Consider the following 18790-nt stretch of genomic DNA (forward strand, 5'->3'; position numbering starts at 1 on the left):
AATGTTTAGAAAAAGTACTTTATATATGATTCATGATGATCTAATACAGTCCCTTGCTGGCATCCTCCCCCATCACAAACTACAGCTCATCCAGAATGCTGCAGGCTGCATCTTCACCAAGGACAACATATCCACTGCTCCTTTTTGGCCAAGCTCCAATTTAGCTGGAACACAGGAGTCAGTGACATGAAAATTCTTTTATTTTTCAGTCAAGGATTTCCCTCCACTGAAGCAGACAAGACCCATAATTCTGCCCCAACTTTACCACCACAACTGTGATAGGGTCCCTCTTTCCTCACTTTCCACCACATCATCCTCTGCATTTGAGATATCATCTGCTGCCACTTCCAACTTAAATCCCAGCAACAGATATTCCCTTCCCCACCCCTTTCCAAAGGGACAGGTTCTTTTCAGTGACACCCTGGTTTGTTCTTCCACCACCTATTCTTCCTGTTACTTTTCTGTGCAAGCCCAGGAGATGCAGCATCTGTCTAATCACATCCTCCCACACCACTGTCCATGACTCTAAGCACTCCTTTCCAGGTGAGACAGCAATTTACATATACTTCGTCAAACCTAGAATATTTTGCCCTCCATTCTCTTTATAAGTGCAACACCAAGCACTCTGATACTTGCCACTTCCATTTCCTGTCCAACTCTATCTTTGGAATTCTGTTCTCAGGCACCAGAGCAACTGGACCTACTCCACTTCACCAGTTTTTCATGCTTCCATTTCTACATGCCTTACCAGACCACACCTCTGAATTCCTGTGTCTCAAATGTTGTTAATTTATTTGATTTCCAGCATTGTGCTCTGATTGTCTTATGCTAATATCACTTCTGTCTTTTAACCATGTTGTTTCCATTTAAATACTTTACAGGGAATTCCATTTCTTTGCATATATGCATTTGTTAGTACATGCTGCACTGCCCCCCCCCCCCCCCCACCCCCACCACCCCAACCATGGCCTTCTCTTCATTTGGTCCTTTGTAAAGGCAGTTCATCTACAATGGCTTCCAGTTCTGATGAAAGGTTCATATCTTTAAAAAACTGTTTTGTTCCCTCTGCAATGTTGCCTAACCTGCTGAATGTTTCCAGCATTGTTTTCGCTTCAGATTTCCAGCATCTATTGTTCTTTGTTTGGACTTTAAGATCCACGTCTTTACCTTCAAAGTCACCCATCTACCTCAGCAATTTCCTCTATCCCTGTGAGCATTCTCCAGTTTTTTTCACTATGGCCTGTCTTCTGGAACACTTCCTCTAGCATCTCCACCTCATCACCTGCGGTTCCACAACTGTTCGCTTCAATTATGTTTTCCACCTCGAAGCCACTTTTTCCCTTTCAACCTAGTACTTGGCATATACCCTTTAGACATTGCTCTGGAAAGGCAAGAATGTCTGTTTACAAGGGAAGTATACGATAGAAATGCAAATTTCAATTTGGTACAAAAATACATGGAAACAGACCAGGCGGTGGAAAGAAAAGTCAGGTGAGCTGCCTTCAGAGGAGGAAAGTGGCATCAACCATTAGCCAAGTTTCAATACAATTATCCACAGTAAGGTCATAGGTAGCCAGGTTCTCTGAGCAAGTTGATGCTCTAGAGGGAGGGAATTGCTGTGTGTGGTGTTGATTGTTGATCCACCAGCCAAAGCCAACATGTAGTGGTATGTGGAGGCTGAAAGGAGGTTGGTGCTGCTAACCCCAACAAGCATGTGGTGGGGGAGTGGGGAGGAGTGTAGAAAGGACGCTTAGAATGGAGGACAGGGCAATTAAGATTGCTGTTCAAGACTGCGACAGGTCCTACAATAAACACAAGAGAATTCTGAGTTACATATGGGAGACTACATGTGGCAGGACATATTGTGAGAGTGGTTAGTAAAGCCACTTGAGGCTTCATAAATAAAGGCATTGAGTACAAAAGCAGGGAAGTTATGCTCAACCTTTATAAAGCTCTGGTTAAGCCACAACTGGAGTATTGTGTCTAGTTCTGGTCACCACACTTCAGGAAGGATGTCAGGGTCCTCGAGAGGGTGCAGAGGTGATTTAGCAGGACGGTTCCAGGAACGGAGAAGTTTAGTTACAAGGTTAGGTTGAAAAAGCTGGGTTTATTCTCCTTAGAACAAAGGAGATTGAAGGGAGTTTTAATAGAAGCGTACAAGATTATGACAGGCTTAGATAAGGTAGACAAGGAAAAACTGTTCCCATTAACAAATGGTACAAGGACTACAGGACATAAATTGAAAGTTCTGGGCAAATGATGCAGGGGGAATACAAGGAAGCACTTTTTTTAAGCAGCGGGTGGTAATGACCTGGAACTCCCTGCTGACAAGAGTGGTGGAAGCGGAGACAATCAATGACTTCAAGAGGAAATTGGATGGCCACCTGACAGAAATAGACTTGCATGGCTACGGGGATCGAGCCGGGGAGTGACTGACTGTATAGCTCCGTGGAGAGCCGGTATGGACTCAATGGGCTGTAATATGACAATATGATACAGATATTTAAAATAACTTCAATAATTAAGTTTAAACTCATCACTGAAAAGCCAAAGTATGACTTTAAAAGTAAGACAAACAGAACTCTGTTGATGTGCAGCCTTCTGAATATCGCCACACCAAAATAAAGCTAACTGTTTTGAAGTTATGTTTGTCAAAATTGCTGTTAAACCACAAGGTCATAAAAAAAATAAAAATAGTAGAAATACTTACCTCATTACATGGAACATTTCAGAAAAGACAATGAGAAGGGAGAGATGAGGAAAAAATCTAGTGTAATATATACAAGTAAAAGTTTGCTGCCATACCCAATTGTACATAAATTTATCAACGTTATAGAATAAGGTGTTACATGGATGATGGTTTTATCTGCTTGTTTATTAAATATTGTTTGAGGCAATATAACCAAAGGATTCAAATTTTATGTAAAGATTTAAAGCAGTCATAATAAAATACAGCTCCATTAAAGTTTCACAATTTACATTACAACAACCAATGTAACAAATAAATTTGAGAACGAATAAAACTCAAGCTATTATGCCAAGACATAAGAAAATTGACAATTGCATTCTCTAAAAAAAATTCTGGCATCGTCATAACCTAATGATCTTCTCCTCGTAAATATTCTAACTATGGTTAAATCTAACTCAACCAAACAGGAATTTTTCTGGATTTATATTTTCCTTGAAATGCAGTTTATAAAATACACTATATAACAGCAGGTAAACAAAGTAATTAATGTATCTTTTGACGGAAGAAGTTCATCCCTGAATAAATTATATCATGCTCTCAAGTCACGTTGGAGCACGATTTTGAGAATCCTTAATTTTGTTTTGCATCACACACTGTCCACCTAATTATGTTGTACTCGATCCTTTTTTTCTCCACTTGGAGGACTCCCTAAGGCAGGCTGTAGTGCATTACTGTCGACCCCCAGGGGGCAGTGTTAGGTTTGCCATCAATTCCCTCACTGCTGCATAGATTGTGCAGTCACCTGAAAAAGTAACATTGTTAAGATTAGAAAATGTACAAAAGGGTGAGGCAAATAAACACGTACATTGGAATAAGTTAACTATCAGGTTTTTTTTGATAATGGGCATGCTTTGTTGGATGAAATGTACTCTTCAACATACCACCAACAGTTATTGCACTATGAGCAAGGACAAGGTTTTATCTATTACACAAGCTGAAAGAAAAACTGAAAACAAAGAGTGGGTTGCCCAGAAAAATTAACCAACAGAGCACTGGGCTCCAATTGGACACCCAAATCTGAATTCCCCTCTTCCTTATCTGCCTGGTGATATTGGGAAGCTCTAGTAAGGTGAATTTGATTACAGGTCAAATTTAAAACCCAACTACATATTAATTAATATGTACTGCATTTTGAAACATACACGACTGCTACTAGATGGGACATTTTCCAAATCACTGAATCGGTGTCAGTAAATACTCCCAGGTCAGCTGTAGCAGATAAACTTCACAAAGACACTCTCTACATCAGTGTAACATTTTCCCCATTTCACATACCAGTCATCCTGTGGCCATCTCCGACTGAGACTGCAATTTAATTGCCAATTAGTTCTAAATTAGAGGCAACACATGCTGTGGAGTCATGTCCACCAGGAATTGAACAAACTGATTTCAAATAGGACCTTAAAAGCTAGCAGAGGATGAGGTGAAAATCAAGCATCTCGAAGAGAAGCAACATAGATATTGGAAACATGCCTGAGTTTACATACAAAATTTAAATTTCTAAATCAAACATTTCTTCAGTGTTCCTACATCATTAAACTTATCATGCCTTTTTATGTTTTCTACACATTACAATGAATATTTTTTAGATGATGACAGATATCCTGGAAATTGACATTTTTTGACATACCCTGTGGTGGCTGGTGCACCTCTGAAAACCTCCTCAAGATGTTGCTAACCATTGAGGCAGCAGCTCCTGATGTGTTCTGTGGTCTTGGAATATCAGCTTGCTGTGTTGCCCCTGTTGCCATATCATAGACAATTGGCACAATTATGCTGATCGGTTCCTGTGGAACTGTTAATCGCTGAGTGAGTTGCAGCTTTTGGCAGGGTGAGGGTGGGGTGAAAGGAACAGACAAGGGAGGGAGGAAAAAAACTTTTAAACTTTGGTTTCACAAATACAGACTTCAACAACCAATTCAAGTATAATTATCTTCTATTTGGGTCAATAATATAACTAGCACCCGGTTCACAATTTAATTTCTGAACTGTTTTCTGTATTGAATGGTGTGAAGCACAGATGTATACTGAGCCTTGGTTTTATTCATTCTTTTGCCACTATGCTAGATTATACAGATGGGGAGTTGAATTTGCGATATGAATATGCACAATGGGGTAAATGTCAGATCAATCAAGACTGAGTATTGACGACAGTCTCCAAACAAATTATACGTGAACTTCTGCATTCTCATGACTCCACATTTGTGCTGCATTCCAAAAAGGACCTTCTGCTGATGAACAGATTTGCAGTTCTTGCTCATAGTTATGTGGTTACTATTACCACATGACCATACGAATTAGGAGAAGTAGGCCATTCTGCCAGTCGAGCCTGCTCCGCCACTTAATAAGATCATAGCTGATCTGTTTCTGATTCGAATTACACACTCCCATCTACTCCTGATAATCTTCGATTCCCTTGCCTAACTAGAATATTAGCTTGAAGACGACTGAAATAATGCATCAACCAGCTCCTTAGAAATTGCATGTAAAACCAATCACTATTAGGAAAGTTGAACTGTATGGGGGCAAGGAGTTCACCTAGCTTGGAAGTGCATCATTTATTGGGACAAAGACTGATAACGAATTGATGGCTTGCACATACAGAGAGCATTTTGGTAGTCTTTTTTTTGTGGAACATAAACGCTGGCATGGATCATTTGGGCTGAATGGCCTGTTTCTGTGCTGAACATTTTTTGTGCATATGTATTTATAATCAGCATAATCAAGACTGCTACTAAACTGAAGGATAAGGGAGTTGCCCATACAAATCTTCTGTCTGGATGTGAATCGTGGACACTATATAGAAGGCATATTCAACAGCTAGAAAGGTTTCACCAAAGACACCTTTTCAACTTATATCGTATTAGGTGGCAGGACATCACTAACAATAAAGTACTGGAACCTGCTGACGGCATCAGCATTGAAGCCATGATAATCAGTGATCAGCTCTGTTGGGCTGGATGAATTAAGATAGATGGCGCGTGGTTGCCAAAGCAAGTGCTTTGTGGAGAACTGGTGGATAATAGAAGAAAGCATGGCTGGCAACAAAGGCATCACATGGACACACTGGAGATTCACTTGAAGCAATGCAAAATGGTCACTGACTCATCTGAAACCCTGGCTACAGATGGTAACGACGTGCTGAAAGGCACTGAATTACAACACCATGCCAGTTTGGAGGCAAGGCGCAAAGACGGATGGATCAGCAATGGCAGGGGAATGAACAAGAGAACCTCTCCAGGAACATCGCTATTTGAGGTTTGTGATAGGCAATATCTGTCACATGTTGGCCTGCTTAGTCATCAACACACCCATCTGTCATGAACTTATATTCCCTCTATTGTTGGTACCATCATCCTTGAATACGAGGGACATACCACCACTAATTTTAATATCCAAATTATTGTGCCACCAATCCCAACAGTCCCTAATACTTAATCAGATACAATCTCGTGATCTTGGACTGCAATAAATGCAAAATAAACATGGGTGTTCCACTTACAAAGAACAGCATCTTAGATTTCAGCACTACTGCAGGTGTTCCTGGAGGAGCTATTGGAGGGGCACTAGGAGGAATCGTCAAACAGAACTGCACATTCCACCTTAGCTGGGTGGCTTGATCTGGAAACTGTCCACAACAAAATAGAGCACAATTTATTAAAATGTTAAATGAAAATGAAAAGGGTTTGGGTATTTAGATGTTCTCCAATATGCTCTTCCTACTTGAAGCAGGTATAAACTCCTATTCTAGATAACATTTTTGCCAAATAATTTAATGTGCAACATAATGTAGTCAATATTTTCTTCTGCAACTAGCATTTCCAGTAACGCTATTTAAAAAATTACTTTATCGAGGATCATTTGCAATATACTGTAACACATAGCCTTTGTAGTAAAATTGGACTGACAGAGAAAAAAATTTGATAAAAAGTAGGATAGTGAGTTACAACATTAAGCTAAACTGGATGTTAGGCAATGTTATTACTACCAGAATATCATATCTAAAAATATACTTCATGAAAAGCATAAAGATTAAGCCAGCAGTGCGACTTCTAGTGAAATCAAAAGTAGAGTGAGGGATTGAGCTTGCACTCCACCAACTTCTCTCCCTGTGTTTTGTAATTTTAAACTTAACAACCATTTTTAAACAGATTATTTAGCTAACTTTAATTTCTGGAATCACAAGAAGATTCCAAAAGTGTTAAAATGCTTTAAGGAAAACTATTATTCATAGTTATTAATGAGCTTCTTCACATTTTGCACTATTCAAAGTATACAGACCAAGTATTTCATGAAAAAACTGACCAGTAAGCAAATGCTACATTTATACTACTTAGTAAAGCTCCTTTGCCATTGAGTAAATGGTATGTGTGCCTAGTCTTGAAAAAGCCAACCACAGTGCTTTTAACATGATACATTAATTTGGAGCACGAGTAGTTAATGGAAATTTAGAGCAGGGCAAGAAAGATTACAAGCACATAATCACCCAGTTTTAATTTTCAGTTCACAAAATCCTTTCTTTCGAAACAATCTGTACTGTATTTATAAATTTGGGGAAAAAAATGAAAATTTTTCCCAAGAAAACTCAGTGTTCAAAAGGTTAATGCAGAGAGTATCATGTTAGTATTAGAACCTCATTGATCTGTTACATATCTTGGTACAATGTCACTTACCAGTTCCAGTTTCATGATGCGCACACAATCCCTGAGGATGTGTGTGGGAGCTCCCAGTAGCTTAGCAAAGGCATTTAGTGTATTGGCTTTAAATGGGGGGCCAGCAACCTTACCAAACAAAAATAGTAAGCAATTAAATATATTTCTGTATAGCTTTTAAGAGGATAATAAATGCAACCTTGTTAAATGATAGAAATAGGAGATTCTACAGTTACTGTGATTTGATTTTACTGTTCAGTTCACTATAGATGGAAAAGGTGAAACAAAGACCAACAAAAAAATTAGTACCAATTATTTAATCAGCTTTTTCAATGAATCGATATAACACCACAGTAAGTAAAGAGTACAATGGATTTTAATGGGCAAAGTAAAACCTTCATCTGAGGCTCCTTCTTTTAACCCTTTGCAATTTCCTTTAAAAAAAAAGGTGTGAATCTCAACATAACCAGTTTTCACAGTGATCTTATCTGTGACAGCTATTTGGCCAAAGTAGGTGGATTTGAGTGCAAAACAGCTTAACCCATAGACCACTGGTTTAAAAAAAAAGACAGCGAACTTGCTTAAAACTACTACGTACGAACATACGAACTAGGAGCAGGAATAGGCTATTCGGCCCCTCGAGCCTGCTCCGCCATTCTATAAGATCATGGCTGATCTGTTTGCGGACACAACTCCACTTTCCTGCTTACCCCCAATACGCTTTGACTCCCTTGTTTGTCAAGAATCTGTCTACCTCTGCCTTAAAAACATTCAAAGACCCTGCCTCGCTGGGGAGGAGAGTTCATGTCAACTAAACATTATTACACTTTGCTCATTTACCAAGAAGCAACTAATCAATAAGTAAATGCACCACAACAGAGCATGAGAAACTGGCACTTCCTTATTTGTTGCATTTTCTGCCACTGCAATACTGCCCTAGAGTGCGTCAATTACTGACCAGCCTCCATGCTACAGACCCCATGATGTCTGCAAACAGCACAAATGAAGATTAATTTAAAAACTATCAGAAGCTATAACTACAGGCTAACTAGGCCCTGCATTATATAATATTTGGAGAGCCATATAGCTACTTGTCATCTGGAGGTCTTTTTTTAAATAAGACCTTTGGTTGGACAATAGATCATTTTACAACATTAATTGTATCACTGCATCATACTTACTCTCGTTTCAAAGAACTTTTCTAAAACTTGTAGTTCTTCTTGTGTCCATGGATCTGTTGTTTCAGGTGTTACTTTGAACTGCAAAGTTTGATAGGTCTGTGGGTTCAATGCAACTCGACACTTCAATGCTTCTGTCTTAAACATGATCACCCCAGGTTCATTGGAGTTTATAAGCTGCAACTAACAATCATAAAGACAATACAATTAAAAGTGTTTTAAATCATCTGATTCAGAAATCATAACTATATTTTCTGGAAACCGCATGCAATGTTCTGATTATAATTGCTACAATTATATTCTGTACTAGTTCTATGAATACAGCAAAATTAGCTTTTAAAAATTCTGAAGATACCCTGCAACAATTTCCCGAACTTTAGCATAAGGAAACTTAGAAGTGATGAAAAGAAAAAAATTTAAACTGGTGGAAATTTGAAATAAAAATACCAAAAACATGAATTCATTTTTCCTTTTGTTTTCAAAAACTGATTGCCCGGGTGTATATTTGCAGCATTTGTTGTTCTTACTGGGGAATACCATCATTTCTCCTACCGGTTCCTGTTGTATGATCCTCTGTAGGTGTCGCCTCATCATAACTGATCCTAAAAATCGCTCCAACGGGGAACACAGATAACTACCAGCCAGTCCTGGGACAAGACCTGGTGTTGGTGATGGACAAAGTAGAATGTGCAAGGCATTATGAGTCAAGATGGTAGGTATTGATGCAGCCCATGAACGCTGAGGTAGTGTACGAGGAGGGGGCATGTTGGTTGGCATTACTTGGGAGCCTAAAATAAAGAAAAGGCAACAGATACATAGTTATCCATTTACATTCAACTGGCCTTTTACTGAAAGTTGCCAAGTAGTGTTTGTCCACCAAACACAATGTTACAAGTTTGAATTTTAGGGTTGCTGGCCTCCCAACCTTGCTAATTCCGATAGGTGGCATTTCACTCTAAGCGAACACTAAAAGACAGCATTTTAAGGAGAAAGAGATGGCAGAGATAGAATAAATGTGGTGACAGCAAGAGACTTTTTTTGCTCCCACCCTCACCCTGCTGGATTAACATCTTCTGCCCTAAGTAGTCTAGTATTGATGCAGTCATGGATGAGTTTATCATTAAAGACAGTCTAACCCTCTCATGGAAAGATGTATTCAAAGAATACATAAATTCAGCTGATACCAACTATCAGAATCACAAGATCAGTCTTGTGAAAATTAATTTGACCAAAAACAATTAACAATTGTTTGTGCTGCAAAGTATTTTCCTTTACTTACTGTTTAATACTTAGTGCAATGATCGATGAATCTTTAAAAAAGGTCAGGAACCTTCTTTAAGTTGGTGTACTATGTTTCTGAAGGTTGTTTTAGTTTTATTTCCTTTTATTTAAAAGATTGTCATTTTACTGATGTACACTGCAGCAAGATGTTGTAACATTTGAATTTTAAATATATTTTGGATGTACATTATCTTGTGGAGTAAATGTCTACAGAAGCTGAAGTATTAATATGTTCATGCATTTTTTTTCTTATTGTATGTTGCTAATTTGATAAGCATAGTGTTACATTTCATAATTATGCAGATTCTAGTTATTTTAGTCAAGTTGAGTAACTTAGGAGAATTTATAGAAGTACCTTTTATCTGCTTTGGCTTCAAATATTTTGTTTCCATTATACTGTTGCGAAAACAGGCAATAACCCACTTTTATGTTTCTGCAGGTTCGGGTTGGCCGGAAGAGGTGCTATTGGCAGGCATCATCTTCATTCGGACTGTCGCCCCACCCACCCCGCACCCTGAGCTCTGTCTACACACCAAAACGCTGCAACATCAGGCTCCAATCTTAGGTTACAACTAGAGAGGTTCAGATTTTTTCTGAATGAGCACATCTGCTGCGTCTCTCGTCTTTCTCTCTTGCATTATTATATCTACCTTTGTACCACAAAAGTTTCTTGCCAATAGCCTATCCTCTTCCAATTTGGAGGGAACGATTAGAGGATGATTCAGGTTGCAGACAAACCATTGGTATTCCACGATCAGCTGATAGATATAACTTTACCAAAGTAGCCATGTAATCTTTTCCTATGCATGATGGAAACTGTAATCATCTGCCCCATCTCAGAAGGCATTTCATCCAACAATCTAAGCATTGACAACTTATGACCAGGACAGACTTAGAATCCTTCATCATTATGATATTAGGATGACGACAAGCATCACTGAGAGAAAATGAAACCGTTTTTCCACAGATTTCATCAGTATTTGCTAATTCTCTGTTGCCCATGTCCTAATTCACACCAAGTCCCATTCACCTATCGCCCCTGTGCTCACTGACCTACATTGGCTCCCAGTCAAGCAACACCCTGATTTTCAAATTCTCATCTTGGTTTTCAAATCCCTCCACGGCCTCCCCCCTCCCCAGCTCTGTAACCTCCTTCAGCCCCACAATCCTCCGAGATATCTGTGCTCATCTAATTCTGGCATATTGAGCATTCTTAATTGTAACTGCTCCACCATTGATGGACGTGGCTTCAGCTGCCTTGGCCCAAGCTCTGGAAGTTCTTCCCTAAACCTCTCCACCTCTCTTTCATCCTTTAAGACATTGCTTAAAACCTAGCTCTTTGACCAAACTTTTGGCCATGTGCTCAAATATCGCTTATCAGCTGAGTTTCAAATTTTGCTTTATAATGCTCCTAGGAGGTGCCTTGGAACGTTTTATTTCATTAAAGGCACTATATAATTAAATGTTGTTGTTTTTAAATAACTAATGTATATGGGATTTCAATGAAGAACTCTATAAGGTTGCAACAATCCTTTTAAATAAACAAATGCAAACATAAGACAAATATGGGTTGAAATACTCAGCAGGTCAGACCGCATCTGTGGAGAGAAAAGCAAAGTTAACGTTTCGGGTTTCATCAGAACTGGCAAAAGTTACAAATGTCATAAGTTTTGAGCAAGTGAAAAGATGGTTGGCGGTGGGGGGGGGGGGGGTTTGGAGGAGAACAAAAGGAAAGATGGATGACAGGAGATATTAAATGACAAAAGGTTTTGTGGTACAAAGCCAAGTAAAGAAACAAAAAGGTGTGTCTGGATGAGGTGTAGATGGCAGGATAGCAGCTGTCCAGACACAAAGTAAACGGATTAAGAAACAAGGAGGTGGTGCGGGGAGGAAAAAGCGCAAAAAAACTCCAAAAAAGAGGGGGGAAAATGGGGGCAGAGTTGAAAGATGAGATGCTGTTCCTTCAGCTTACCTTGAACTTCATTGGAACACTGTAGCAGGCCAAGGACAGAAAGGTCAGAGTGGGAGCAAGGTGGAGAATTGAAATGACATGAGACAGGAAGCTTGGGATTGCACTTGCAGACTGCACGGAGGTGTTCCGCAAAGCAGTTACCCAGTCTGTGTTTAGTCTCCCCAATGTAAAGACGATCACATTACGAGCAGCGAATACAGTATACTAAATTGAAAGTACAAGTAAATCGCTGTTTGATTTGGAAGGAGTGTTTGGGGCCCTGGACAATGGGAAGGGAGCAGGTAAAAGGACAGGTGTTGTATCTATTTAAGAAAGGTTGTAGAGATAAGCCAGGGAACTGTAGACCAGTGAGTCTCACATCAGTGGTAGGGAAACTATTTGAGAAAATTCTGAAGGAGAGAATCTATCTCCACTTGGAGAGGCAAAATTTGATTAGGAATAGTCAGCATGGCTTTGTCAGAGGGAGGTCATGCCGAACAAATGTGATTGAATTTTTTGAGCATGTGACCAGGTGTGTAGATGAGGGTAGTGCAGTTGATGTAGTTTACATGGATTTCAGCAAAGCCTTTGACAAGGTCCCACATGGGAGACTTATCAAGAAAGCAAATGCACATGGGATACAAGGTAACTTGAAAAGGCGGATTCAAAATTGGCTTAGCTGTAGGAGACAGAGAGTGATGACAGACGGCTGTTTTAGTGACCGGAAGCCAGTGTCCAGTGGCGTACCACAGGGATCTGTGCTGGGTTCCCTATTGTTTGTCATTTATATAAACGACATAGATGACTATGTGGTGGGGTAGGATCAGTAAGTTCGCAGATGACACAAAGATTGGCCAAATGGTTAACAGTGAGGTGGAGTGTCTTAGGTTACAGGGATGATCAAATAGGCAGAAAAGTGGCAGATGGAATTTAACGCTGAAAAGCGTGAGGTGATACACTTTGGAAGGAGTAATGTGACACAGAAGTATTCAATGAATGGCCTGCCACTGGGAGGTTCCGAGGAACAAAGGGACCTTGGCGTGTTTGTCCATAGATCTCTGAAGGCAGAAGAGCAGGTTAATAGGGTGGTGAAAAAGGCATATGGGACACTTGCCTTTATCAATCGAGGCATAGATTACAAAAGCAGGGAGTCATGTTGGAGTTGTACAGAACTTTGGTAAGGCCACAGCTGGAGTACTGTGTGCAATTCTGGTCGCCACATTATAGGAAGGATGTGATTGCATTGGAGGGGGTGCAGAGGCGATTCACCAGGATGGTGCCTGGGATGGAACATTTAAGCTATGAAGAGAGATTGGATATGTTTTCGCTGGAGCAGAGAAGACTGAGGGAGGTGACCTGATTGAGGTGTACAAGATTATGAGGGGCATGGACAGGGTGGATAGGGAGCAGCTGTTCCCCTTAGTTGAAGGGTCAGTTACGAGGGGTCACAAGTTTAAGGTGAGGGGCGGGAGGCTTAAGAAGGACTTGAGGAGAGGAAGAACTTTTTTACCTAGAGGGTGGTGACGGTCTGGAATGCCCTGCCTGGGAGGGTGGTAGATGCAGGTTGCCTCACATCCTTTAAAAAGTACCTGGATGAGCACTTGGCACGTCATAACATTCAAGGCTATGGACCAAGTGCTGGCAAATGGGATTAGGTAGACAGGTCAGGTGTTTTAATGCATCGGTGTAGACTCGATGGGCCAAAGGGCCTCTTCTGCACTGTATTATTCTGTGATTCTATATCTCCTGCGCTTGTAGGGAAAGGTGCTGAAGGAAAGGGGGGAGTGGTTAGGAGTAACTAAGGAGTGGACCAAGGTGTTCCCGCAGAGGGAACGGTCCCTTCGGAATGCTGAAAGGGGAAAGGAAGATGCGTTTGATGGTGGCATCAGGCTGGAGGTGGCAGAAATGACAGAGGATGATTTGTTGAATACGGAGGCTTGTGGGCTGGAAGGTGAGGACAAGGGGAACCCTACCATGGTTCTGGGAGGGAGTGGAAGGGGTGAGAATGGAAGTACATGATATAAATCAGACATGGTTGAAAACCCTGTCAACCAAGGTGGGGGGAATCCTCAGCTGAGGAAAAAAGGACATATCACAGTGCTAGTATGGAAGGTTGCAACGTCCAAACAGATGTGGCGAAAACAGAGAAACTGGGAGAATGGAACCGAGTCCTTGCAGGAGGTGGGGTGTGAGGAAGTGTAGTTCAGGTCTCTGTGGGAGTCCGTTGGCTTAGAGTGAATACCGGTCGATAGCCTATCCCCAGAGATGGAGACAGAGAGGTTGAGGAAGGGAAGGGAAGAGTTGGAGATGGGCCATGTGAAGGTGAGAGAAGGGTGGAAATTGGAAACAAAGTCAAAGAAAATTTCCAGTTCAGGGTGAGAGCAGGAAGTGGCACTGATGCAGTCATCAATGTACCAAAAGAGGAGAAGAGGGAGCGGGCCTGAGCATGACTGGAACAAGGAATGTTCCACATATTGCACAAAAAGACAGACATAGCTCGGACCCATGTCGTTATCTATAGCAACACCTTTTATTTGGAAAAAGTGAGCGGGGTTGAAGGAGACGTTGTTCAATGTGAGAACAAGTTCAGCCAGGCAGAGGAGGGTGGAGGTGAATGGGCACTCGTTGGGCCTCCGTTCTAGGATGCAGTGGAGATCTCTCAGTCCATCCTGGTGGGGGATGGAGATGTAAAGGGATTGGATAAAAAGGAGAAACTGGAAACTGTTGAAGTGGTGGAGGGCATCGGAAGAGTCATGGATGTAAGTGGGAAAAGACTGAACAAAGGAAGAGGAAAAAAAAGTCGAGATAGGAAGAAATCAGTTCAGTGGGCCACAAACAGGCTGAAACAAATATGAAAATATGTCCTGGTTGGGTTTTCATCTATTGAAAATAAAAGGCAGTCGTGTAAGACAGACAATACACCTTCCTCTTCTGTGCTTCCTACATGAACATTTGGCAGACTTATCAGTCTCCTGGAAGCTGTGAAATTCAAATGTGGGCAGCGGGGTGAGGGTGATGGCAAATGCACAAAATGAAAATTAAACCTGCATTTTTATCCACTCACTCAGTTATATTACCTAAAAAGATTCCTTTTTTGTGAAAATGGAATATCATTTGAAAAGACAATAGTTGTTGAAACCTACTTGTTCCAGCTCGAGGGGAGTGAGATACATCTGGGATTGGCGAGTGCAAGGATGGATTTGCTGGAGACATTCCAGGAATGCGTGCTAAAGGTGGCCCAGGTAACTGTGGAGATCCAGGCCAGTTTCCAGGACGCTGACTGGGTGACATCATTGTATAAGGTGAGCTTGGGTCAATTGTGCCTGAACAAAAAAGTGAATCGGCACATTATAACTCTCACCAAGCCAGATCCATGCCCTCTGCAAACAGTCCATGAAATAGTATCAATGCAATCATGGAGACATCTAAGCCTAACAACTGTTCAACTCTCCTCAAAAACGTTTAGAGAAATAATATCAAATATCAAAACACAAGATCATTCTTGTGGAAATTAATTTCTTGGACTAAAAATAATAAAATGTATGCATATTGAAAATTATTTTTGAACAGAAACTTTTTACGATACTTAGTGTGATGCTGTATCTTAAAATATCAAGTCCTCTAGTGTTTGCGTGCAGCTCTGAAAATGGTTCATCAATTTTTAAGTTTTATTTTAGCTCAGAGATTTCTTCCTTTTCTTCAAAAAGTTGTACTTTGCCAACATACAACATAGCAAGATCATACATTTAGGTTATTTGACAATTCTAATAATCATAACTTACTTTATATTTTCTATTTGGTTATCTTTAAATGCTATTGATTAATGCCAAAACAGTGTGCACAGAACGTATTCTCAGACAACATGACCTGTGTGTGGCTCAAAGTGTCATCGCTCTGAGCAAAAATACCAAGTTTAATCCCAGGCTTTTTGGAGAAACTGAGTTACTCAAGTATAAACTTCAGTACAAATGATTCAATGGGTGAATGTAATGATGTCATTGTGAAAATTTAAATTTAATTTTTTTAAATTTTATTTAAGTTATTTTGGATAGGAGGACTAACAAAGGTTTTTGAAAAAATGTTTCAATTTGATTGGTTCATCAACAAACCACAACAGCAAAAGTTGACATAGCAAAACTGAACAACAGGTTTTGGCATACCAATTTGGGAATGGGAAAAGTTGACAAAAGTCTGAACAGTAAACATGCCTTTTATGAAATTTTTAATTAGTATAGAGAGATCAAAGGATTCAAGTGCATTTTGATACTCGAGTATCCATCACGTATCTACCTAGTTGAAGAAAGATGCATCGCAGCAACAACCCTCAAAAAGGGAAAACACACAGTAATTAATTTCAGTCAAATAAGCAGAAGAAAAGAACTCACCATGCGGACTTGCAAAGTTTGGTGTCTGTCCCATTGAAATTCCAAGGGAAGATGGAGATGGAGAGGGTACAAATGATGCTGGTGATGGTGCTCGTATTGCGCCACTTGGGGAATTTGCTGGATGTAAATTCCCTGTACAAAGTAGAATTATTTGAATTTTGTGCACTACTGACAATTACCATTTTGTTCATCTTTAGATAACTAAAGGAACATTCTTGCATCGAATAATTACCAAGATTACACCATTCCCAGTTATTTAACAAGTGCTGGAAATTGTGCAACGTTTTAATTTTTTTTTCAAAACCCCCAACAAAATGAAACGCAACACATTAAACAAAAGGTCAGAAACTCTCATTTAAAAAAAAAATCATTACATGTTCTTTTTCTAATTTAAAAAAAAAATTTCTTCACAAATATTAATGGAATAGGTATTTGAGGAAGGCAATCAATAGATTACCACAAATCAAAATGCAAAACCATAGTAACAGAATGCAGTCCATGAAATTCATTTAATTTGCTTTCTGTTTCAAATGCCAACCTCAATTCCTTTTTGTAAAAATCAGCTATAATGAGCTTAAGAGGCAGTGGCTCTATGCATTTTGTATAACAATTTCATATTTGTGACTGCCAATACACTAAATTGATAATCTTCACTGTACTGAAGTGCCAATCAAGTCCTAGGAGTGGGGCTTGAAACAACTCTAGCTTTTCACTGGGACATTCTGACACTAAGAAACGTAAATGTCTTCAAAAATGTGCTAGATCCACAAGTATTGGCTCAGATTTTGTGTAGGAATAATGGTGAGGCTATCAGCACTCACTATTATGGAATAAACTGAACAAATTTCATCGTCCGCATATGCGCAGTTATACGCGGAAATCAGGAAGTTGTTGTCTGACTACCCTGCTCCTCCACATGTTCTGATAGTATTTTGCCAAGAGTCTCAGCATTAAAACACGCCTGAAAAACTGAAGGCTTGTCCATTCAATTGTAGGTGAACTTTTGACACTGTGCTAAGGCATAATTACTTCCAAACAATCTCTCTGGCACTGAAAATTTTATTTTACAAATATGGAGTCCTTCAGATTTTAATGATTGCTGGAGATCTAAAAATAAAAGTTTTTAAAAAACTTTTTCTTTCCCAACTCTCAATATTATTTTTCTTTCCCTTTCTTTATTTCACCTTTTGTACATGACTTCACATTGAATTAAATATTCTAACATACACTTTCTGATTTAGATTCTGCACGCTTCATTAAGGATTCTTCAATCTGATTGGTTGAAGAGATGCACTGTTGCTTGCCCTGTTTACAGGGTCTCAGGTACCAGATTCCCTACAGAGGATGCTCTGCTGTATCAGACTCCCAATGACAGTCGGTTGCCACTCAAAATCCCACAAAAAAGTTTTTGGGCAGCTGTAAATGTAAAGAACGGCGACCATTCTTCATTAGCTGCTGAATGCAAATTCCATGCCATTTCCCCCCATCTCTCCTGAAGCTGGTGACTTAAGTTGGTACAGAACTAAATGTTTCACAGTTCAAGTACCCTTATTCATAAGGTTAGGATTAAAACATTTATAGAATATACTCATCGCTTACCAGATGATTGTGTAGGCATCATTTGTGGTGATGGAGTCACCGTATTATGATAGGATGTAGGTGGTGAGGTCAAAGGATAGGTTACTGTTGCACCAGATTTGGCAAAGGGCTGAGAGAAACAAGTTTGTATATGGATTCAAGATAAATAAGAGGTTACCATTTCTGTCTGAAATAAAAACAGTTTCAAATCCACATGAACTTCGTACATTACATTTTCTCTGCAATAATGACTGCCTAACAGCAATCTTAACTGCAGTGAATGCATGCAACAGTAACGGCAAACAACCTTTGACAAGCACATGCTTTATCAGGCCAATCAAGACATATCCTTCCTTCCCCATCCTCTTCCTAGTATTGCGAGGAAGTCTCAACACTTTTTAAAGCCATTTGTGATTGGTCTGGAAACAAATTGAACATACTGATGCCCATATCAGGAAGTAGATACCCACCAACGGAAACTCCTAACGTATACTTTTTTTAAATTTCCAAAATATACTTTATTCATAAAAATCTGTAAAAAAAATACATTACCAGTTTCAAACAGCACCGTCAAAAAATACAAACAGTGCAAAGACGATCAGTTTCCTTCAATACAAGACTGAGTTGCCTCACAACCCTTCCATTTCATTTGTCATTCCATACACATTTTACAGCATACAAAATTTTCCCGATACAGTTCGAGGGGTTCCCCATGGATCCAGCCCCTCAGTTCAGCTTGGTGGGGGGACCCAACACAGTGGTCTTTCCCCATTGAGCTTTTGCTGCTGCTGCTGCTGCTCCAAGCTTTAGTGCGTCCCTCAGCACGTAGTCCTGGACCTTGGAATGTGCCAGTCTGCAACATTCGGTCGTGGACAACATTTTGCACTGGAAGACCAGCAAGTTTCGGGCAGACCAAAGGGCGTCATTCACCGAATTGATAGTCCTCCAGCAGCAGTTGATGTTTATCTCGGTGTGCGTCCCTGGGAACAGCCCGTAGAGCACAGACTCTGTGTTAC

At 40.0% G+C, this 18790-nt stretch overlaps 1 protein-coding gene across 2 annotated transcripts in view; it reads right to left on the bottom strand.

The window, feature by feature from the left end:
- Nucleotides 1-970: 970 nt before the first annotated feature.
- Nucleotides 971-18790, bottom strand: part of med14 (mediator complex subunit 14) — an 85422-nt gene continuing 67602 nt past the window's right edge. Inside the window, exons 23-31 of one of the 2 annotated variants that reach the window (XM_068040655.1) lie at nt 17796-17904; nt 16197-16328; nt 14955-15134; nt 9132-9367; nt 8583-8762; nt 7423-7530; nt 6252-6377; nt 4380-4569; nt 971-3491 (exon numbers count right to left, since the gene is read on the bottom strand). In XM_068040655.1, the coding sequence (XP_067896756.1) occupies nt 3418-3491; nt 4380-4569; nt 6252-6377; nt 7423-7530; nt 8583-8762; nt 9132-9367; nt 14955-15134; nt 16197-16328; nt 17796-17904 (1335 nt within the window). In that variant the 3' untranslated portion in view covers nt 971-3417. The remainder of the gene's footprint in view (nt 3492-4379; nt 4570-6251; nt 6378-7422; nt 7531-8582; nt 8763-9131; nt 9368-14954; nt 15135-16196; nt 16329-17795; nt 17905-18790) is intronic. The other variant, XM_068040657.1, reaches the window with a different exon arrangement.

Source organism: Heterodontus francisci, chromosome 10, assembly GCF_036365525.1.
Source record: "Heterodontus francisci isolate sHetFra1 chromosome 10, sHetFra1.hap1, whole genome shotgun sequence".
NCBI lineage: Eukaryota > Metazoa > Chordata > Chondrichthyes > Heterodontiformes > Heterodontidae > Heterodontus > Heterodontus francisci.